The sequence below is a fragment of the Schistocerca gregaria genome, chromosome 7 (assembly GCF_023897955.1).
Source record: "Schistocerca gregaria isolate iqSchGreg1 chromosome 7, iqSchGreg1.2, whole genome shotgun sequence".
NCBI lineage: Eukaryota > Metazoa > Arthropoda > Insecta > Orthoptera > Acrididae > Schistocerca > Schistocerca gregaria.
In genome coordinates this window covers 536,976,680-537,000,737 of record NC_064926.1, presented here as the reverse complement: position 1 = coordinate 537,000,737, position 24,058 = coordinate 536,976,680, and the positions used below count along the sequence as shown (strand labels likewise).

Here is a 24,058-nt window from a genome sequence, read left to right as displayed (position 1 = left end):
ATATCAGAAGGCCCTTGCCAAATACAACCATGCAATTAACCACACAAAACTATTGTCCTGGAAGGTATTCTGTGAGGAAGTGAAAGGTACAGCTGTCAAGGCCAGAAGACTGAACAAAATGCTCACAAGAATACAAACAAATCCAGGAGGCACTCTAAGGAGGGAGGATGGTGGGTATCAAAGGACAAGATGATGGATGTGCTCCCCAACATTCTCTTCTATCAGTGCACACTGGCAGATAACACACATCAAGATTCAGTTCCTCTGAGTTACTAGTGTATAGATAACCAAGGGGTGATTTGGAAATCTGCCAGAAAATGTGATGACTACAAGAAAATTCAATAGACAGTGGGAATGTTTCAAATGTTCAGATCACCAGGCCCAGATGGAATCTTTCCAGTTTTACTGCAACAAGCAGGACAGGGATTAATACAACTCCTATGCAGCTGTTCAGAATCAGTCGAGCAGCAGGAGTCATTCCTAATGCTTGAAGAATAGCAAATTTTGCTTTCATTCCAAAGCCTTTGAGAAGTGAACATACCAATGTTAAGGATATGACATCAGTCAGTCTGTCCCCCTTCCTTTTAAAGACATTAGGAAAATAGGTCAGTGAACATGTTTGGAAAAGGAGGTTAACTAAGGCTTATCTACATAAAAACCAACCAACATGTCAGCCAGGAAAATGATGCAGAAAAGTGCTTCACCCACTTGTTGAGGAATTGGAAAAAGCTATACACTTTTTGGGAAACTACTCTCTGCATCTTGCTGGATATTGAGAGGGACTTTTAGTAATATAACCTTCAAAAACATGGATAAAGTTGCAGAAGAGCAGAACATTAAGACCGTGGAGTAACACCATGTTGTGTAGATGAAAGACAGAAGCCATCATGATGAATGGGCAAATGGTGGTCAACATCACCAGAGGGCATCTGCAAGGAGGAGTTTTGTCCCAACTATTATGAAACATAGATTGTAGAGGATAGTTTGACAAGGACATGCAGGTGATTTACTCATAGTAATATTTGGCAAATTTGCAAGTGCCAGTAGAACAAGGGCACAATTTTCTCTGAAAATTGTGCAAGACTGATTTGTGAAACATAATGTAAGGGTCAGTCTCAGGAAAACTTTCATAATAAACTTTCACAATAAAGCATTTCCAAAACACATACATTAATCTTAAGCTCATTGATGAAATTCCATCAGCAGAGGGGATAGTGAAGCACCTAGGGCTAAGCCTGGATTCAAAGTTATATGGCTTCTTCATATAAACAATGTAAGTTCCAAGGCAAAAAGTGCTCTTATGTGCACTAGAGAGGCCTGCTGTAAAAACTAACATTCAAGTACCAGAAATATATATACTGGATATACACCTCCATAAAAAACCTATGATAATTTATGGGGCTGTAGTATGGTGGAAGAAAATAGAAGTGTCTGTTAAGAAGCTTGGGATGTGTAGAAATTGAGATGCCCAGCCATAACAGGTGGAATTAGCAGTGCAGCCACTGTTGGGATGAAGAGCATGTTGAACATGCCCCCATTACATCTGGAGGTTACAGTGGTTGCGGCAGCAGAGGCATAGAAGTTAAAAACTGGAAACCTCTATAGTATCCAGAACCCAACACTAATGTAATGAATGTGATAAATAGAATAATGGTTGGGGAAATGTCAATTGACAATGCAATAGCTTCCAGTTGGTTCAATAAACCTTTCAGTGTAACAGCTGGAAGCAGGGAGCAGTGGGAGAATAAACCACAATACTGTTCAGGAGAGACAGTCTGGTTTACAGATGGGTCAAAGACAGCCATAGCCATTGGGGGAGGCATATATGGGGTACAGTATAGACTAGAGTGAGCATTCTCTCTAGGGAAGTTGGTAAAATTATTCCAGGTGGAAGTATCCATTATCAGAATGTGTGGGGAACAAAGGGTTAAATAAGCTGTTGTTCTGTCTACCTGATTAAAAGCAAAATCAAATTAGTAATCATTATGAATGTGTGCTGTAGCACTTTTTATGTACACTTTATAATGAAAATCAGTTTAAATTACAGTTGCAGCAAATTTGTTGAGAGCTAATTATCATGTTAAAAATGATGTAACATGTCACTGTAAAAGGCAGGTTCTGTTTTAATTTTAATTGTACAAAGCATCTGAGCATTCATTAGCCTTGTGTCTCACTTCTGTACTTATGTGCACTAAAAATACAAAGAATGAATATTGTGCCTGCATTTTGTGAAGGAGAGAAGGCCTGCTCCCCCTGCAACACTCCTCCTTGTTGAAGCTGTGTGCACTGGATGAAGCTTGCTTTCTTAGAAACCCTTAATGAAAAAGTGCTAGCAGTTGGTGTCTTCTGTGATTTATCCATAGTGTTTGATTGTGTTCATCACCGGATTCTCTTGCAAAAAGCAAAATTAGTAGGAATAAGTGGTGTTGCAGGTAATTGGCTACAGTCGTACCTCCAAGACATAAAACAAAAAGTAGTCTTGAATAGCTCGGGTGGAGTATGCGATACTTCCTCAGATTCTGAATGGAGTTTCATTACATGTGGAGTGCCTCAGGGCTCAATTCTTGGGCCACTACTATTCCTGATTTATATAAATGATCTACCTCATGAACAAGCCTGCCATGTAAGTTTACATTATTTGCTGATGATACCACAATTTTTATGAGCAGTAGAACAGACAACAATCTTGAGAAACTCATTAATCACATACTCTCAGATGTGGTTAATTGGTTCAAGGTTAATGGTCTCATTAAATTCCAGTAAGACCAGCTTTATTCAATTCTGTACAAAAGCAGAAAAAGAGAGAGAGAGATAAGTGTGACATGTGGTAATCAACCAGTAGTTAGAATGGAAACAACAAAATTTCTTGGAGTGCACATTGAAAAAAAATGAACTGGTCTTCACATATTATTGATCTCTGTAAGAGCCTTAGCTCTGCTGCCTATGCTTTACGGGTTGTCACTAGATGTGTTGAACGTAACACTGCAAAAGTGGCATACTATGGTTATTCTCTCATTGAGTACGGAATTATTTTTTGGAGCAACGAACCATTAGCAAGGAAAGAGTTCATTGCACAGAAGCGAGCTTTAAGAATTATATGTGGATTGCGCCCAAGAGACTCGTGTAGAAATAGTTTGTGTAATCTTAAAATATACACAACTACATGCCAATATATTTTTTCTGTCATGTGTTTTGTTTGTAAAAATATAGAGATATTTCAACCAAACAGTAATTATCATGAGAATAACACATGGAGGAAGAATGACATACACAGTGAACTCAGAAATTTGAGCTTGGCACAAAAGGGTATCCACTACACTGGAGCAAAACTCTTCAATGCTCTTCCTCCCGAAATAATGACAAAGATTCATTACAAGAGTAGGTTTAAGAAAGCACTAAAAATATTTCTGCTAGAAAAAGCTTTTTTCAGTCTAGATGAATTTTCAACTAAATAAATTGTAATATTTTATTATTATATAATACAAGTTGACATAATGCCACTAAGAATTTTATTTAACCTGAGCTCTGTATCCGTGTGTGCTCTGTATCTGTTTTCTGTAGTGTTTTAATGATCCTAAAAAAATATGTATTTTCTTTTTCTGTGTTGCTGCCCAAAGAATTTACTGTATAAATTTTTATATAATTAAAAACAAAGATTCCAAGACTTACCAAGCGGGAAAGCGCCGGCAGACAGGCACATGAACAAAACACACAAACACACACACAGAATTACGAGCTTTCGCAACTGGCAGTTGCTTCGTCAGGAAAGAGGGAAGGAGAGGGAAAAATGAAAGGATGTGGGTTTTAAGGGAGAGGGTAAGGAGTCATTCCAATCCCGGGAGCGGAAAGACTTCCCTTAGGGGAAAAAAAGGACAGGTGTACACTCGCACACACACACACACACATATCCATCCGCACATACACAGACACAAGCAGACATATTATGTGTCTGTGTATGTGCGGATGGATATGTGTGTGTGTGTGTGCGAGTGTACACCTGTCCTTTTTTTCCCCTAAGGGAAGTCTTTCCGCTCCCGGGATTGGAATGACTCCTTACCCTCTCCCTTAAAACCCACATCCTTTCATTTTTCCCTCTCCTTCCCTCTTTCCTGACGAAGCAACTGCCAGTTGCGAAAGCTCGTAATTCTGTGTGTGTGTTTGTGTGTTTTGTTCATGTGCCTGTCTGCCGGCGCTTTCCCGCTTGGTAAGTCTTGGAATCTTTGTTTTTAATATATTTTTCCCATGTGGAAGTTTCTTTCTATTTTATTTTTATATAATTATGTACTCAAATTTCTGTATATGCTATAAGATTATCAGATTGTATTTGTAAAAAACTGACTTGTTCCACGCCCTTGTGTATACAACACAGTTGGACCTATGGAACATGAAATAAATCAAATGAAATCAAATAACTACATCTCCTTCCCTTAAATAACAAGTTAAAGTGTGTGCTTGTATCTCTCTCTCTCTCTCTCTCTCTCTCTCTCTCTCTCTCTCTCTCTCTCTCTCTCCCTCCCTCCCTCCCTCCCTCCCTCCCTCCCTCCCTCTCTCTCTCTCTCTCTCTCTCTCTCTCTCTCTCTCTCTCTCTCTCTCTGTGTGTGTGTGTGTTGGCTCTAATGCAGCTAGTTAGCAAATGATCATAGTTTTCTGTTTAAATAATGAACATACTTTCCAAAACTCCTCCATTTCATGCATGAATCACCGTTATTCTCCCAGTCAGGCAGACCTCCAGGCAGGTGGTAACATTTCTGTCTTTCTAGTTCAGCAAAGTACCATAACAGCTGGTTCAGACCTTTAAAAAGAAATATACATCATTTTCAGAAACAAGCACTCAACAATGTCAGGCAGTCATGAGAAATTTCAAAAATGTTTCAATAATTAATTGAACTATGTGAACACTGTTCTTAGTCCAGTTGAAATTCTGATGATGATAGATCATTATGTAATCATGAGAATTAGAAGATCAGAGCTTTTGTCAGTTTTTTTACGTTTTTGGTGGCTTAAGTGACATCTGTTGCTAGAAACCCCTTGCATGTAAGAAAAATATTGCTCAAAACATATACAAGGAAACATGCATGGTACAAAAAAGGACTCAACAGTGAAAAATATATTGACAGCCAAGATTCAAATTCCAGAGTTGAAATGTGAAGGGACAATAACTGACATACCAAAAATAAGATTAAAATCGAAAGTTACAAGTCTGTTTTGAGGTTTGAATGATTCATTATTGATTAATGAGGTGCTGAGATCAGAATTTTCACATTTCCTGATCTGCATTTGGAATTGATGGAAAATGTTGTTTATTAAAATAAGCCTGAGTTATAATCTGTTAATAATATTCATCTACTTTCATGCATGGCTTGTGCAAATTTCACCATGTACTTTAGAGAAACATTAAATTTTTAAAATAATATTATTTCTTTCATTAAATGCATTTATTATCATCATTGATTGTTGGAAAGTGTTACTTACCACAGGCAAAGGCGAATAGCACCAAGCTGTATATGAAGAAAAACTTTACAATGTCAATGACCATTCGTCCAAGGGATATCTGAAGTGGTCCAAGATGAGGGTTGATTGAGAACAAGTGAACCAGTTTCAAGGCACTGAAATAAAGTTGATTTTGTGTTAGAAATGATATGTTTTAGAAGATAAACTTTAATGTATTTTGGTTCACCATGCCAACAATTAACATCTGTAAAAATTATAACATCAAGAAAGAATATATGAAATGCTTCCAAACTCAGAAGGTGCACAGAACAATATGTAAGAAACAGGGGATTAAGGTTGCAGGGGTATGACATACCCATAGGCCACGTAGCATCCTTTATCTTGTTACTGGAAAGATTGATTTTACACCTAGATCATATATGTAAACCCATTAGGTTTTTCAGATATGCAGGATGGGTAGTAAGCCAATTGACTTACAGATTTAGATAGGTTTTCATCAAAAAATAACAGAACACTTTATATGTGTGTGTCTGTGGAAAGGTCATTGCTGTAAATAGTATGCCTGCCTCCATGGTCTAGTAGTGTCGCTAGCTTAAGTGGAGATCCCAGTTTCAATTCCTGTTGATCACTTTGGATTTATGGGAAAATGTAGAATGAGATCCACTCACCCTCATGAAGCCATCTTAGAAGGTAGTTGAATAAATATGCAGCAATATTTAACAGACAAACATCTGAAGTGGCATCTAGTCCAGAGCTGTGCTGTAGATGTCATGTCCACATTTAAAATCATATATCATGTTATTACCAGTGTTTTGTATAAAATAAAAGAAAGTAATTTATACATACAAACAACAACTCAAAGAAAAAACTGTATGTACTCACATGTGTGCGCTCACACATACATAAACACTTTTTTTTTTTTTTTTTTTTTTTTTTTTTTTTTTTTTTTTTTTTTTTAAATAGTGGCAAGTGTTGTCCCAAGGAAATCAGCACATACAAAAGTGGAGATGGAGTTTTCATTGATAGAATCTTATTGTAGTACAAACTTCTGAAGTTGTGTGCACAGAAGAGTATTGTTTTATGAAAAAGTCAGCACCAAGTTACTAAAAAAATTGAAACAAGTCATCACATACCATGAAATTCTCCCTGAAGAAGGTGAACTTTTGTCCACCATGAAACAAAATTTTCTGCTCGTAGCTCACTACGGACTGTTTTTTTTACCAAAATTACTCTGCACCTAATGTGTAGCTCTCACTAAATGAATTCAGGAACTTATTATACACGTGGAATACCCATCAACATTATCGTAGCACGTCACAGAGGAGCCCAAACAAAGTAGTGCAGCGCATTTATGAAGTGGAGTGTCGTGCAATGAGTCATTTTCAACAGCAGCTGAAATGTTGCAATCCAGATGGCTAAAGAAATCATCAGGATTGGCCAGAGACAGCCGAAACATTTCCACTGCTGCCAAAAACAAATTACTGCATGATACTCCTCTTTATCAGTGCACTATGCCACTTTGTTTTGGGTCATTTACCAGTGTGCTGCAGTAGTGTAGTGTTGTGGTTTTAATGTGTACCAGGATTGCAGACAAGTACATGGAAATTATCCCTTGTATATACTATGCAAACAGCTGTGAAGTGCATGAGAGATGGTACTTAGCATCGTACCAAATGTTATCTCCTAGATCCAATCATATATCGAGTGCAGAAAGCTTATCTGCTTAAAATGATTATTCATGCTGTAATTAGTCTAATCTGCTGTTTGTGGACTCTACAGGAATGAAGTATATTTCTAGATTTTTCACTTAGTACTGGTTCTTGAAACTCTGTAGGCAGACTTTTTTAGGATAATTGGTGTCTATCTTCAAGGATCTGTCAGTTAGGTTTTTTAGCATCCCTATGACATTCTCTTACAAGTGAAACAAACATATGATTATACAGTGCTGTTTTCATTTGAATACATTCCGTATATGCTGTTTGGCCTTATTTATTAAGGGGCTCACACCCTTAAGAAATATTCAGAGATGGGATGCATAAATATTTTATAAGCAGTCTCTTTTGTGGACTGACTATACTGTCCCAATATCATGCCAATGAATCAAAGTCTGATGCCTACTTAAAAAATGACTGAGCCTCTCTTATGTCAATAACATGCTGGGACCTTCAACCTAGAAGTCCTTGAACTTTCTCTTTAGTACTCTGCTTGAGTTTTCTTTCTCATCCTTCAAACACCTATCATATATCTTTATTTAATGCACAGCTCTATCCTTCCCAAAAATTTACATTTTTTAAACATATGCTACATGATTTGAACACACTATATCACTTTGTTATTACTATGTGCACAAAGCTGCTATCCAACACTCTTCTGCTTTGTTTTATTTTTGTTGTGGTGGTTATTAACAACTCCTTTAAATGTTAGTATGTTTACTTATACAAAATTCTGCTCTGTTCTGTCTCTTACCTAAGTAATATCTGAGCTGCCATTAGATCTCCAGTTACCTAGCACCTCTCTTCTATTTTCCATAGGTAAAAGCAAGGTATTTAGGAGAATTTGGGGAGTAGAAAAGAGACATTGGCAGAATGACACTTTTACCAATATCTAGACATGTGCCTTGACAGATCAGTTGATAAAAGCGTCATCCACAAAAACTAAGGATGTGGATTATGTCCTAGCCATGCATATAGTTTTAATATGGCAGTAAATTCCAGTTCATAGTAAACTCCACTCCACATGAAACAAAGCAAGTTGGAACACTACCACCATCTATTGTTGCACTCCTATTAACAACTGTATATATTTTTCCTCGTTTTTCATTTTGTGTCTAAGTTATCCATATTGTTTATATGAAGCATATGCCCAAATCTGTCAGAATGTTACTCAGACCAAATTGCATGCGAGTTCATTATTGAGATGATATTTTTCAGTATGCTGATTACAGTGATGTGTTTAGTTCCACTGGAACTATATTAATCAAAAGTAATGGATAACTGAAATTATCATGTAATGGTAGATGTTGACTGAGCTAATTAGTGGCTTAGGAAATATTATTTATTTATTTATTTCTTGTTCTGGTGATCCATGTTGTGACAATATCACAGAATATGGAACATGTCAAAAATCTATTGTAGCACATAAAAACAAAACAAAATGATTTCATATTACAGTAAACAGTAACTTAGGTTCTACTGCAGAAAATCAAGTCTGAGGGATAAATAAATATTACAAAATATTAATTGTAACAAAATAATAAGTGTACAAAATATAGAAATAAAGTAATAATAAAAAAAATCTGAGCACCATTTGAAAGCTCTGATTTCAGACTTTACATCAAGTTATTTAATTTTTCCAGAAAATTATTGACTGCACAGATTATTAATATTGAATTCCAGACAGACTCAAAATTACTGTTGCCTTTTGTGTCATTATACCTATATAAATCCCAAGTTTACCATTATAGTTTGGTTGCCACAATTTTTCTGGACCAACTGAAACCCTTCATTTATCAGTTGTCATAAATTAGGTACTTGCATAAATTATCATAATTTCAGATCTGGAAACTGTACTTGTAAATAGGTAATTCCCAGTGTAGACACACAAAATAGTTCTGTCGTCTTTTGTAATGTACTAACTAGTTATTATGAGGGTGGTTTGAAAAGTTCTCAGAACGGAATAGAAAAAAAGTACTTACATCACTGAAACTTTCATCATGGAAAAGATGGAAGTCTGACAGAGCCATATCAGGTGAATAAGGTGGGTGTGGCAACAATTCATACCTTAGTACATTTAATTTTGCCATGGTGATGGCACATGTGTGCGGGCGTGCATTGTCTTGATGGAAGATGACTTTCTTCCTAGCTAAACCCGGCATTTTTTCACATATCTTTTATTGCGATTTATCCAGGAGGTTAGCATAGTATTCTCCAGTAGTTTGTTTGCCTAGTGGGGGATACTCTACAACCAGAACCCCCTTTGCATACCAGAACACTGATGCCATGACCTTTCCCGCCGAAGGAATTATCTTTGCTCGCTTTGGTGGCAGAGAATCAGCATGTTTCCGCTGCCTTGACTGTTGTTTTGTTTCTGGGGTGGTGTAGTGCACCCAAGTTTCATCTGTAGACACAAACCAATGCAAAAAAATCTTGTTTTTTTCTCCTAAAATGGGCCAAACCTTGTTCGATATGTCCATTCTCATGTGTCTTTGATCCAGCATCAAGAGCGTGGGGCCCATCTTACAGATAAATTTTTCATTTCTAATTCTTCAGTTAAAATGTGATATACCCTTTCAGATGACATCTGGCTAGCATGAGCCATTTCACACATGTTCAGTCGGCAATGATTTCTGGAGTAGTGGCACATCTACGTACCCTTAGCGCCAGGATTTCACCCGGAACAAGTCCCGCCCATTCACCCCCCTCCACGCGTATCCGCAGTGTAAGGCCCTCCCCTAAACAGCCGCCAGTTCCACAAACTGGAAGCTACATCAAACTTGTTATCGTCACAGTCCAACACACGTTACATTGTGATGAGAGTCGGTTATGATAAGAAATTTAAGTTTTTCTGGATATTAATATAATATGAATGTGCATTATTAAAGAAATGAAAGTATTTATAGAGAATTGAATGCATCGCCAGCAACAGAAAACAAAAAATAACGTGATGTTGTTTAAGGGCAATAGGGACAAATTTTCATTAAGTAATTCACTTTTATAATACGTTTATTTGAGGAAAACAGCAGAGCAAACATACCGTGCGAAAACAATGGTCTTGAATATGTCATGTCGGTAGTAAAGCCACGGATGTAGTCGACTAACTCTGTTGCCTAAAAACAACATTATATAGAAATAAGTGAAAGTCGTTTTGTTTATGAAATTCCTAATGAAAGCAGTAAGATGTTTGCTTATATGACGTATTTTGATAGTATTTGCATGGGTAATGGGTGAATTTTAACTTGTAAATTCTTCCAATGCCATAAATGCACTTTATAAATGAGATTATAAAGAATTGTGGCTGTTTCTGTGTGATTAGTGTCCTATATGCTGTTGCAAACGTCTCAGGAAAATAATCTGTCGTTATTCTTTCTCCTGTCTGTTTTTAACCAAAAGATTTATTAATTTCGTAAATGTCATTCAAACCATTTCTTAAACATAATAATGATGATGTGTATGTTTGTCACAGAGCAGTTATGGAGGATATAAATGCTGCAGTGTTTCAAATGTGTGTGAAATGTTAAGGGACTTAACTGCTAAGGTCATCAGTCCCTAAGCTTACACACTGGTTAACCTAAATTACCCTAAGAACAAACACACACACCCATGCCCGAGGGAGGACTTGAACCTCCACCGGGACCAGCCGCACAGTGCAGTGATTCACGGCTGTAAAACGTCCTTCATGCTGTGCTAGCTCTTCCTCCACCCCTAAAACGTGTCAGCAAAACTATTCAGTGAATAAGACGCAAAACAGCTAGGACCGATCTAGCAAGAACAAAGTAATCTTGATGCCATCTGGAAGTATAGTGAACGTTGGTGCTTGTTTCACATATACTGTCTGAGTTCTGAAACAATTGTCAAGTGTGCTGTGGTTTCTGTTTCTCCAAGCAAATTATTCTTTGAGGGTAGGTTTTTCATGTTGTAGCTTTGGGTGCTTTTTCTCACATAGAAGTATGTTTCTTCATAGGCTATTCATCTGAATACTTTCCCGTATTTAAAGAATTCTGTGCTAAATTGTTTTCTCTTATGTTTGCTGTGGAAGTACCTGGCACAGCTGAGGCCAATTGTGCAAGGTTTTTGTAACGTGTCTTTTAACTACCTGGCAAAATTTAAGACCTAGCAAGATATTAATGTAACATTCACTCCTAGTGCAGCCGAACGTGGTAAACGACGTGGGTCAACTGAAGCGATTCCCAGGCGCCGAACAAAGACCGGGAAAGCCGGGGTGAGTGGGCAGGACTTGTTCCGGGTGAAATCCTAGCGCTAACGATTCCTGGCACATCTTGGCTGACCACTGTGTGGATCATCATCTAAGTTCTCCTGACCAAATTTAAATTCATTTTTCCACTTGGTAACAGTTGAATATGAAGGAGCAGAGTCCCCCAGTGCATTCGGGAAATCAGCTTGAATGTCCTTTGCTTTTATACCTTTCTTTATGAAGTACTTAATCACTGCTCAAATTTTTTTTTTTTTCTTTTTTTCTATTTTCACAAATCGTTATGCAGAAACAACAGAGCCACATCACCACCACAGCTCTCTTTCAAGAGCATTGACATGGCACATGTTTACAGGCAACAGTCCAATGAATATCCCATGAACAACTCGTTGCACTAGCGCTGACCTGTTCTGATGATTCCGAGAACTTTTAAAAACACCTTCATACATAAACCAAATTATTGTCTGGACATATAGCTCCGTTCTAATAAATTTAAACTGTTCATTTTTTATTTTCCAAAATCCAAAAATATTTATACACAAGTCTTTAAATAGCTTTCGCTCACACAAAAATATTCAGTCTATGGCTAACCATTACCATGTTAACATCGGTGTCATGTTGCCACGTTGAGCAATTTCATGAGTGATATCTGTATACGTAAAGTGTCCATGGTGAGACATTACCATGTTAACATCATGTAACAAGCTTGTTTACTGCAGTCATTCATCTCTGTGTCAGTACACCCAGTTATAGAGTGAAGTTGATACTTATAAGTCACTCTTTTGACATGCCTATGCAATTTTGTGCTCATCAACTCAAATGCTGCAATGACGTGTACAAATGTTTGTTTTAACTGTCACACCTGGATCAATTCATTCATCACTGACATTTCTCTCATTAATAAGTATGTTTGAAATATCTTCATGAACCTTTTTGGTTGTTGTGAGCAAACATTGTGTTTACCAGACTGCACTTCGTAAATATGTTTTTAGACCTATTCCACTGTGAGTGTTTATGGTGAATGATGGAGAGCTATGCTCAAATGACTGTTGTTATAAACTGTAATATTTGGAGTAAGGAGATTTATGGTAAATTTTATGACAGTAACTGTCACTTAACCAGAGCACTAGGCTGATTTTTGTAAATAGCATAATTAAGAAACTGGTCATCATTCCAAAAGATCAATTCAAGTTTAATGTTGGCCAGAGGGTAGGCTCCTACCCTTGCAACTGCCCCAGGTGTCAAACCTTTCCGATGCACCCTCCCACCACCACCTACTGCAGTCTTGTAACCCGGAAGGTGTACACGATCAAAGGCAGAGCCACATGTGAAAGCACCCACGTGATTTACCAACTGACCTGCCTACACTGTGACGCTTTCTATGTGGGAATGACCAGCAACAAACTGTCCATTCGCATGAATGGACACAGGCAGACAGTGCTTGTTGGTAATGAGGATCACCCTGTGGCTAAACATGCCTTGGTGCACGGCCAGCACATCTTGGCACAGTGTTACAGCGTCCGAGTTATCTGGATACTTCCCACCAACATCAACCTATCCGAACACCGGAGATGGGAACTTGCCCTTCAATATATCCTCTCTTCTCGTTATCCACCAGGCCTCAATCTGCGCTAATTTCAAGTTGCCGCCACTCATACCTCACTTGTCATTCAACATCATCTTTGCCTCCACACTTCCGCCTCGACTTACATCTCTGCCCATACTCTTTGCCTTTAAATATGTCTGCTTGTGTCTGTGTATGTATGGATGGATATGTGTGTGCGTGTGTGCGCGAGTATATACCTATCCTTTCTTCCCCCTAAGGTAAGTCTTTCCGCTCCCGGGATTGGAATGACTCCTTACCCTCTCCCTTAAAACCCACATCCTTTCATCTTTCCTTTTCCTTCCCTCTAACCTGACGAAGCAGCCGCCGGTTGCGAAAGCTCGAAATTCTGCGTGTGTGTTTGTGCGTTTTATTTATTGTGCCTATCTACCGGCGCTTTCCCGCTTGGTAAGTCTTGGAATTTTTGTTTTTAATATATTTTTCCCATGTGGAAGTTTCTTTCTATTTTATTTACATCATCATTAATTATATTAGTTAGTTTTTTAGTTTATTGTATGGTACTTTGATCATGATTGCAACATCTTGATATGATGTGCAGTGAGTCAGTTCTGTAATCATAGTATGTATTCTCAGTGGAAAATATTGAACAAGCTGACTGTTTGCTAATACCAATGCCAATAACATTTTTCAGTAGTCAGTTCTACAGGACTACAAATCAGTGTTTTCATGGGTGTGGTTGTTGAGCCTGGTGGTCTAGTGGTAAAAGCACATGCCTGGCAACAAAGAGGTTATGGGATTGAATCCCAGTTGGAAAATTTCTGTTAACCTTTAATCTAGCCTTCACTGCTCAGTGATGTGAGGAATATCCAGGAATGGCATGTGGTTGAATTCCAACTTTTACAAGGGTTAGCTTAGGGGGATACAATTTACTGAAGCAGTTTCCGATTGAAAGACTTATGCTTGGCCATTGAGCCACATAAAATTATTGTTGTGGATGTGGTTTCATCAGTGGATTTTGTAGACATACAATTAACAGGAAGAAAGTATCATTCAGTATCTTAAGTGATACATGTGTCATTTGCACAGTGACATTATTTTTTGTTCTGTAATGATTAATTCACTTGAAGTAGTAATGTGAATTTTATAAAACACTCTGTGGTTTGCCTAAACACTGTTGTAAAGCATGTGACAGAAGAATTGTAGATACAGATGTGGTATACTAAAAATCTTTTCTGTTACATCTTAAGGAAGAGAAGGCAAAGTGGTAGGAATTTAGAATAATGTTCACTGATTCAAGAATACCATACACAAGTTATTCATTTGTTTCAATTTCCGAAAGAATTTTAATGACCTTACCTAAAAACATTGGCAGCTGCAAAGAGACCTTCTGCAATTAATTGTGGATCAAAAGCATCCCACTGCTCGCGAGGTATGTAAGCTGTTGCAGGGTCATGAGCAATTTCTTGTGATTGCTGTATATAGGCTGCAAACCGCAGTACCGCAACTGCCACGTAAAGTGAGTTCCTGGTGAAATCTATGAAATTCCACATATTGCGCAGATAATCTCGCAGACCTTCCACATATATCTCCATGGTTTCTTCCCAGATGAAACCTACAGTTATAATTCGATATTAATGATACTGTAGCAATAAAAAAAATAAAATACAATGTGCTTCTATTCTGGATCAAATGGTTGACATGGGAGGAAAATAATTTAGGTCATAAAAATCAAAACATATCAAAAGTGGATTCTATTAAATGGCTATTATTACATCTCGATAATTTGTCTTGAAATATACAACGTGACTGCATAGCAACTAAATTCTGTAACTTTACATTGTCAGTACAGACATTATCTAGTACTACTCACACAAAGAAAATGACATACCACAGTTATTTTGAATTTTTATAAGGTGTGGGACTGCTTTTTGAGAAATTTCAAGTCACATGTTGCTCATTCTGAGGCTGTAGAAAGGAATCATTATTAACATATGTATTGCACACCTGAGGGATTATGTCATCCATTACTTAAAAACCTGGCATTATTACACATATCTTCCCTCTACATGTGTGGCACTAAATTTCTGCTTTCAGAAAGGGAATTACACAAGGGAATCCTTTTTGACCATTTATATAACACAAGAAAGAAAGGTTAGATATATGTGCTAACTTCCTGATGTATGAAAATGAAATTCTACATCAGACTAAGATGTTCTGTGGGACCATGTGAGTCAAAGCTGTTCAGCCATGGAATATAATTCACAGAATGCTGATGAAAATTAAAAATAAGAAAGTACGACCATTTGCAGCAGTACATACAGATAAGTAACAAATAAAGGCCTTAAACTGTTGCAGTGATTTCTTGTACAGAATAAAAGAAGTTTGCAAGAATAAAAGGAGTGTGCCATGAGAAAGCCTTTTACCTTTAATATGAAGATGTAGGATTTATCAATTTTTCAGTTCAGCAGGAAGCCTACTGATAATGGAACTTGAGGAATTTTACACATCTTTCTTTAGAATATTTAGTTAAGTGTTATTTAAGTGCAAATATTTGTGTTATGTGTTCACTAGGTGAATGCTGCAGTTAAGCACAGTCAATGAAGACCAATGCAGGAGGGAAGTGCATGACCACAATCTACCCTCCCCTGTTTTACACCACCCAGAACACAATTAATCTCTTAATATGGCTCTATTGCACTTAGATGTGGTATGAACACTTAATATTTGTTCTTAACCACTTCATTTAATAGTAAACATTAATTTTATACCATCAAAACACTATTTTTAATCATATGTGCATTTTCCACCCCCTGTAATGTGGAAACTATTAGTCTTAGGAAATTTAATGTAATCTAGTTTTGTACTGTGATATATTATCACTAGAAGCAGCAGTTTTTGTGTTATTGAAGAAAACAGAGAAAAGGTGAACTTTAAACAGCACCCAACACTAACACTCAGCTGAGCTTTAGAACGTTGCTCATGATACTCCATCCTACAACTGTTCAAAAGTACATGATATTACCCTTAAGTTTCTTGTGCCAACTGATCTAGTTTCTTGCATAATAAGTTCGTGTTATGAACCACAAATCCTGTAAGAGAACACATGCATATGGGTGACATACTCAGAATTCTGAGACACTGGAGCCAAGACCTGCATGAAAATTGTAAACTGACTCCGCAGATTACTGGGACTGCCTTTTTCAGGGCAAAGAATAATTATTCATGCATGCATACAGTTGCCCCAAAACAGAATTTCGTAGGAAGTGGTAGAATGGAAGTAAGTGAAGTACAGGAGTTTGCATTTCAATGTCGGAGATTATTCTTACAGTGAGGGTAGCGACATTCATTTTCTGAACAAGATCCTAAATGTGATACGACCAAGAAACTTTTTCATATCTCTGCAGGTCTAAGAGTTTAAAATTCAGTTAACCTGTGATAAAACAGTTTACTTTCACAAGAATCCTGTATCAAAAACTGTATGCGCTGTCTTTTGTTATAGTTAAGTAACAGTCTGTATTTGTTAACGGTTGTAGTAAGTATTCCAGGAGCTATCCATCCTTACAAATGAAGCATATGTATTCTTGTTCTAACTCTGCACACAATAAAAGACATGGTTTAAGAAACCAACTATTTATAAATCACCATGACAGCATAAGTACAATGCAGTACAGAGAACATCCACAAGAGTGCCAGATGGAGCTGGTACATGGCTATGTATGAAGCATTTGCCCATCAGGGGGCCACTTGCCATCAGCTGCAGGTGATAGAGACACCAGATCCAGGTTGGTGGTATCTGGTGGGGATCCAGAGCAGCTGAACAGCACACTACTAAAATGAACGCATGCATTGACATATGCATTGGGAGTGGTTGTGCAGGTGTAATAATGTACTGGTTACAATAATTCGTGCTAAATTAGTTCTTATTGATTGTGTGTTCTTCAGTCCAGAGACTGATTTGAAACAGTTCTTGATGCTAGTTTATCCTGTGCAAGTCTCTTCATCGGTGAATAACTAATGCTACCTATATTCCTTTGAACTTACTGTGGTTGAGATTTGGTTTCCTTACAGCATCATTAGCAAACCATAAACTTTTTATTTCTTCTCACTGAACTTTTATTCCCTTCCCAATGTTATATTTGGGTTCCTTTACTGCTTTCTACGTACATATTAAATAACTTGTGAACTACAACCCTGCCTTATTTCTTTTTCTATTACTACCTCCCCTTTGTGCCCTTTGACTCCTATAACTGCAGTCTGGTTTCTGTACAAGTTCTATAAACACTTTTGCTCAGCAAATTTTATGAGTGATAACTAGAGAATTTCAAAAAACATACTGCAGCCAACATTTTAAACACTTTTTCTGAATCTACAAACACTATAAACCTGAGTTTATCCTTATTCAACCCATTTTCTAAGGTAAGTCATAGGGATATTGTTGCCTTGCATATTGCTAAATTTCACTAGAACCCAATATGAATATTCCCCCAGATCAGCCTTTACCAGTCATTTCATTTTTATATGGCTAATTTGTGTTAGTATTTTGTAACAATAACTTTTAGAACTGACTGATGAGTAATACCCACACCTATTCAGAACAGTCAGAATGGTTTTGTCACAGTTGTTTATCTTTAGAATACTAGTAATTGAAGGGGTCATCAGAGCAGCAGAAAGTGCTCACCCACAGCTTAGTAAAGACTAGTCTAACCACACTGTCCTCTCACTCCTACCCCATTGAAGTACACCAAATACATGTAACCTGGTAGTTCCATTTGTATCATTAGCAACCATTATCCATTATATAACTTTTCTATCTTACCTTACTTGGCTTTGAGTTTAACTAAATAAACAACACACAGTAACTCAAAATATGCTGTAGCAGGTTATCACATCTAGCTCTTGACCCCTTCAATTCTGAGTAAATGTTTTACTCTAAGTGCCTTGTTTCAACTGCATGTTTCAATTCTCTGTTAAATTCCCCTCACAGTATTGCATTCCACATATTATCTTCATTCACTTCCTCATTCCTTTCCATAATATTGTCTTCAAATTTGTTTCGTTTATGCATTCCTTCTGCATTCCTCCTACCTTTCAGTTTTTCCTTTTTTACTTAGTACTCACTTCCCATCTAACTCTTGATATTCATAGAGTTGCTTCCCCTTTCTCCAAAGGGTCTTTTTTCCCTCCTATGTATGGCACATACATTTCCTCCATTCATATTTATTTTTATGGCTTTGCATTTCTCTTTCAGCCATTTAGCAATTTTGGATTGCTATGTGCATTGAAAGACACATGTAAATAGAAGTAGTTCTGTTAATTTAACATTGCCATTTGCAGTCTATGGATTACCTGTGGATACATATCATAAATAAATCTTCAAAAAGTAAATACCTTTTGATTATGTATTTTCCTCCATGTTGCAAAAATTTAGTTATTTGATGATACTAATGAAGTGATCCTAGTCTTGGAAGATAACCACATTTAGCCAGTTTGCTCTTTGTAATGATTGAGTTTTCTCAGTGATGAAGGTCAGTGTTTGTTGTGTTTTATTCTTCATTAATATTTCCTTTGTTTGCTACTAGTGATTCCACCCAACTGTCAAGCAGAACTCTTAAATCTTTTTGTTGGGATCAGATGCTCCTTTTAATGTGCTTTTACTTCAGTTTTCCCAGTATTAAAACTCCACTTGAGTGCTTGTAATGTAGAAACATGGGTCCACCACCTACTTTTCCTGTCAGCAGTTAGTCACTCCTGACATTCATACAGCCAACTGTATGTAGTTATTCTGGAACTGTGTTTATTAATTTCAAATTGATGTATGATGTGCAAATGATTTGTATTCTCTATTGCTTCTGTAATGTCCAAATCAAAACATGGTAATCTTCCATTAGTGCATGACAAATTTTAATGTGGAATTTTAGTCATTCTACCAAATACCCATCATGAAAGAGAATTTTGTTTAGAAGAACATTAGCAAAGAGAAATATGTGATATAAACTGTGTATTTATGACACATTAACAACTATTTGTTACTGATGTTAGTTAACTAATTGTAACTAAGGTCAGTCTTATATTGTTATTAAAACATTCATTATATGTAAGCATTATATATACATTTACATGCATACTCTATGAATGACTATGAAGTGAATGGCACTGGGTACACCACATATTAGATTTTTCTCCCATTCCATTTATGTATGGAGTGAAGGAAGAAGGACCATTTAATTGCCTTTGTGTTCCTTGCAATTAGTCTAATCTTCTCTTCACTATCTGTATAGGATTTATACATATCAGCTTTTAGTACATTACTAAATACCTCACTTCATAATGGTTCTTGAAAGTTTATAAATTGTTACACACTGCTAGATGAAAAACAGTGAAGCACCCAGAAGGGAAGAAGAAAATGAAATGAAACCTCATGGGTCATGGGTATGTGATTTTACTTCAGTGATTAAAAAGCCAAGTCAAGTTTACAAAGAACTTGATAGTGTTACTTGCCTTATCAGTATGAGGTTGTACCTCCTCTTACTTGGATGCATGCACTTAGTCTATTAGGAAAGATGTCTTAAACCCATTGTCTCCTCTTCTGAGGCAAGCTAGCCTACAGCTGTTGTAACTGGTCCTTCGTATCCTGGATACTTTCACTGGAACAGAGTTGACATCTAAGCAGGTCCCACACATGTTCTATTGGGTACAGAGCTGGACATCTTGCTTGTCATGAAAGTACCTCAACATCATGTTGACCTCTCACAGAGACACATGCCACATATGACCAAACACTGTCCTGTTGAAAAAGGTCACCACAATACTATCACATAGGATATATGTGATTTAGCTTTGTGTCATCAGAATACCCCATCACTAATGGTCAGGACCTGAAGTCATAGCCGATGGCTGCCCACAACATAACACCAGGAATAACACTGCTATGCATATCCAGTCATTGGAAGAATGGGACCTCTCCCAAGGTCACTCACTCTAATATTCACCGACAATAGCCTTCAGTGGTTGTACACAGTTGCAATTTATAGCTGAACACAATGGAATGCCTTTCATTAGCAGTCCATGCTTGCTGGTCAGAGCACCACTTCAAAATCAACTGTTTGTTTTCATGAGACTGACTGCTGCTAGTCTCCAACCAACGACACAGAATGTTGCAGGGACACCATTACTTGTTCTTGGATGGCAGGCATAGATGTGAAGGGATTATCAAGCGTTTGGTGCACATTACAGTGATCCTTCCTTGTGGTGGTCAGATGTGGTTGAGCAGGGCCTTGACAAGGAGCACGACCGGGTCACATCACGTTGGAATGTCCCACAAATCTGTATATTGCATGATTTGACCAGCCAACCAAATGGAGATTTACAGTGAGACATCTTTCAAACTTTGTTAGATGCTGATAATGTTGTTTCACACAAGTGTATGGCATCCCTGTCTCCTTCACAGTAATCACTCAAAGTCTGACACTGTTCATGTGCTTTTCATCAGGCCTGTCTACACTTAACACAACCAAATTATTGCACTTTGGTAATCACTCTACCTGCCACAGAGAATTGCAACTCTAATCATTTATATACCTGCTGATGGTATGTTTGAGTATGAAGCTACACAGACATCCAGCCTTATCTTCTGGCTGCTTCATTTATTTGTCAGGCAGTATAGTTTGTGTCAGTCATCAAGGATCTCACAGCTAAGGTTTTGCAACATTTTGGTGAAGCTCTTCCATGAACTAAACAAATGACCATTCATGGTGCTTTCCTTTGTAAACATTCAATGTATCCTGTTCACATCTACATTCATACTCCATAAGCCATCTTACAATATGTGCTGGAGGGTACTTCCTGTGAGACTATAATTTCTGCTCTTTCATGTTCCATTCTTGAATGTACCCACTATGTACCCTAATCCTATACCACATTATTTACATTCATTCTGGAAACATGCATTCACTGTGGCCAAACTGCAAACCCACATACTTTTCCTCTGGTCCTGCTTAACCTTTGGAATTACCCCTAAAGGACTTACCTTAAAAGGTCCCATCTCTGGGTGCAATCCCCCCTTCCACCAGTCTCTCCTGGACTTCCAGAACCTTCAATCCGTAGCCCTTAGCCAACATGTACTGAATCTGTACACTGCTTTGTGTAACCACCACTCCCAACAGCTCCTGTCTCTCTCTAAAGTCCTCCACCTCTCAAACCCCCACTTGGAGAACACCCTCAGGAACATCATCCTAGAAGCCTGATGTAAACTTGTGTTCCATCCCACACACCACCTGAAAAAACTATCCACAGTGCTAGTGCATTATCTAAGAAGTAGGGTCCCTCTCCCTATTCCTCACAAACACCAACCACAACAGCACCTTCAACAAACCCCCCCCCCCCCCCCCCTCATAGCCAACAAACCTAGCCTAGCCACCCTACTCAATCTCCCAATCCCAGCACATACCCCACACAGACCAAATTTCAACTATAACCACAGTCAAATGCCACATATCACCAGTCCCAAATCAGTTCTAAACCCCTCATCCAGATCCCTCCCTCCTCCAGAGACATCTGTTCTATCAAAAGGCTTAACCTTTAGCCCCACACCTAAATTCAACCACACTGCCCTGGTTAAAGATCTCCTCTCATTCACCCGGAACCTCAACTGGAAATAGCAACAAAATCATAAATGCAGGCCGAAATACTTCTTGTAAGGGTACATTAGATGCCAGTTTATTGTAGTAAAAGACACAATGGTATCTAATTATCATGTATTCCAAATGTGATTTGTATCTGGATGAAGTTAAACAACAAAGGTGGGTAAATATAGTAATTGGAAGCTTTTATAGGCTGTCTTTATCAAAACCTGTAGTGGCAGAGCACTTCAGAGAGAAATTACAGAATTTCATGAATGAGTTTCCTGACCATGCTAATGAGATAGGGGTGACTTCAACTTGCCAGGTATAGGAGAGTCATGTGATCAGAACTGGTACCAGAGAAAGTGAATCAAGTGACATTGTTCTCAACATATTATCTGAAAATTACTTACAGCAGATAGAAGATCAACTGGTGAAGGTAACTTCTTAGGTCTCCTAGCAACAAAGAGACATGAACTTCAGGTTACCTTCCATTCAGAAAGTGGGTTCACTCAGTGACCGTTATGTGACTTATAAATTATAGAGTGTAACAATCAATCATCCTTTTTTAGATTTTATTATGCAAATCCAGATTTTGGCAAGTGGCTAGCCACTCTCAATGCACTATTTTCTATTCTCGCTGCATGTAAGTCCTGTTGTTCCCTCAATTCAAAGAAATGTGAGTGATGCCCAACCATCATGGACTTACATGAAACTTTGTGGCAGATTAAAACTGTGTGCCGGACCAAGACTCGAATTCGGGACCTTTGCCTTTCACAGGCTAGTGCTCTACCAACTGAGCTACCCAAGCATGATCACACCCCTTCCTCACAGCTTTACTTCTGCCAGTACCTCATCTCCTACCTTCCAAACTTTACAGAAGCTCTCCTGCGGCCCTGCAGAACTAGCACTCCAGAAAGAATCTGGCAGGAAGTTTCATTTCAGCGCACACTCCACTGTGCAGAGTGAAAATCTCATTCAGGAAACATCCCCCAGGCTGTGGCTAAGCCATGTCTCCACAATATCCTTTCTTTCAGGAGTGCTAGTTTTGCATGGTTCGCAGGAGAGCTTCTGTTAAGTTTGGAAGGTAGGAGACGAGGTACTGGCAGAAGTAAAGCTCTGAGGACAGGTCGTGGGTCGTGCTTAGGTAGCTCAGTTGATAGAGCACTTGCTCGTGAAAGGCAAAGGTCCTGAGTTTGAGTCTCGGGCCAGCACACAGTTTTAATCTGCCAGGAACTTTCATTTCAGTGCACACTCTGCTGCAGCATGAAAATCTCATTCTGGAAACATCCCCCAGGCTGTGGCTAAGCCATGTCTCCATAGTATCCTTTCTTTCAGGAGTGCTAGTTCTGCAGTTTCACGGGACAGCTTCTGTAGTGTTTTGAAGGTAGGGAATGAGGTACTGGCAGAAGTAAAGCTGTGAGGAGAGATCATGAGTTGTGCTTTGGTAGCTCAGTTGGTAGAGCACTTGCCCGTGAAAGGCAAAGGTTCCGAGTTTGAGCCTCAGTCCAGCACACATTTTTAATCTTCCAGGACGTTTCATTTCAGTGCACACGCTGCTGCAGAGTGAAAACCTCATTCCAGAGACTTACATGCATCAAGAATAGAAAATAGTGCATTGAGAATGGCTAGCCACTAGCCAAAATCTGGATTTGCCTAATAAAATCTAAAAAAGGACAACAGATTGCTGCACTCTATAATTTATAAGACCTGAACTTTTTGAATCATTTAATGTCAAGGACGGTATCAGTGATTATAAGCCTGCAGTAGCATCTTTGACTACAGGTATTACGAGGAATGTTAAGAAAGGAGGGACAATAATTTTGCTTAACAAGAATGATAGAATACAAATTGCTGAGAATCTGAGTAGTCAGCATTAAACATTGATTTCTGAGGGTGAAGATGTGTACCAAAAATGAAAAAAATGTGAAGCATCATTCAGTATGCCTGTTCTGAGCAAGGTCTTAAGAAATGGAGAGCCACAGCATTGCTTAACAGCTGTGTTAGAAAACTGCTATATAAACAAAGAGAGCATCACAGATTAAAAAGAAGTCAAAACCTAGCTGACAAACAAACTCTGAATGAGGCAAAAATATGTGTAAGGAGAGCAATCTTCAGTGATTCTGAAAGAAAAGTTTTGCTTAGCAATCTGTCTAAAAACCCTAAGAGATTTTGAGCCTGTGTAAAAATCAGTAAGTGGATCAAAATGATTTATTCAATCATTCAGTGACCATACTGGCAACAAAACACAAGATGACAGAGAGAAGGCTGAATATTGCATTTGGTCTTTTGAAATTGTTTCAACATAGAAGATCATAATGTGGTCCCTTCTTACAATCATCATACGAACTTTGAAATGTCAGATATCAAGATAGGTAACTGTAGAATGGAAGAGCAGCTACAATCACTTAGTAGTGGAAAGGCAACAGGAGCAGATGAGATACATGTAAGATTTTACAGAGATTGTGCCAAAGAACTAACTCCCCTTCTAGCAGAA

The 24,058-nt window shown here is 38.0% G+C and overlaps 1 protein-coding gene across 1 annotated transcript in view; it reads right to left on the bottom strand.

Moving 5' to 3' along the window:
* The window catches only part of LOC126282065 (transient-receptor-potential-like protein), a 190,140-nt gene that overhangs the window by 101,191 nt on the left and 64,891 nt on the right, over nt 1-24,058 (bottom strand). The window contains exons 10-12 of the mRNA XM_049981509.1: nt 14,300-14,555; nt 5,473-5,606; nt 4,669-4,792 (exon numbers count right to left, since the gene is read on the bottom strand). Coding sequence (XP_049837466.1) covers nt 4,669-4,792; nt 5,473-5,606; nt 14,300-14,555 — 514 coding nt within the window. The remainder of the gene's footprint in view (nt 1-4,668; nt 4,793-5,472; nt 5,607-14,299; nt 14,556-24,058) is intronic.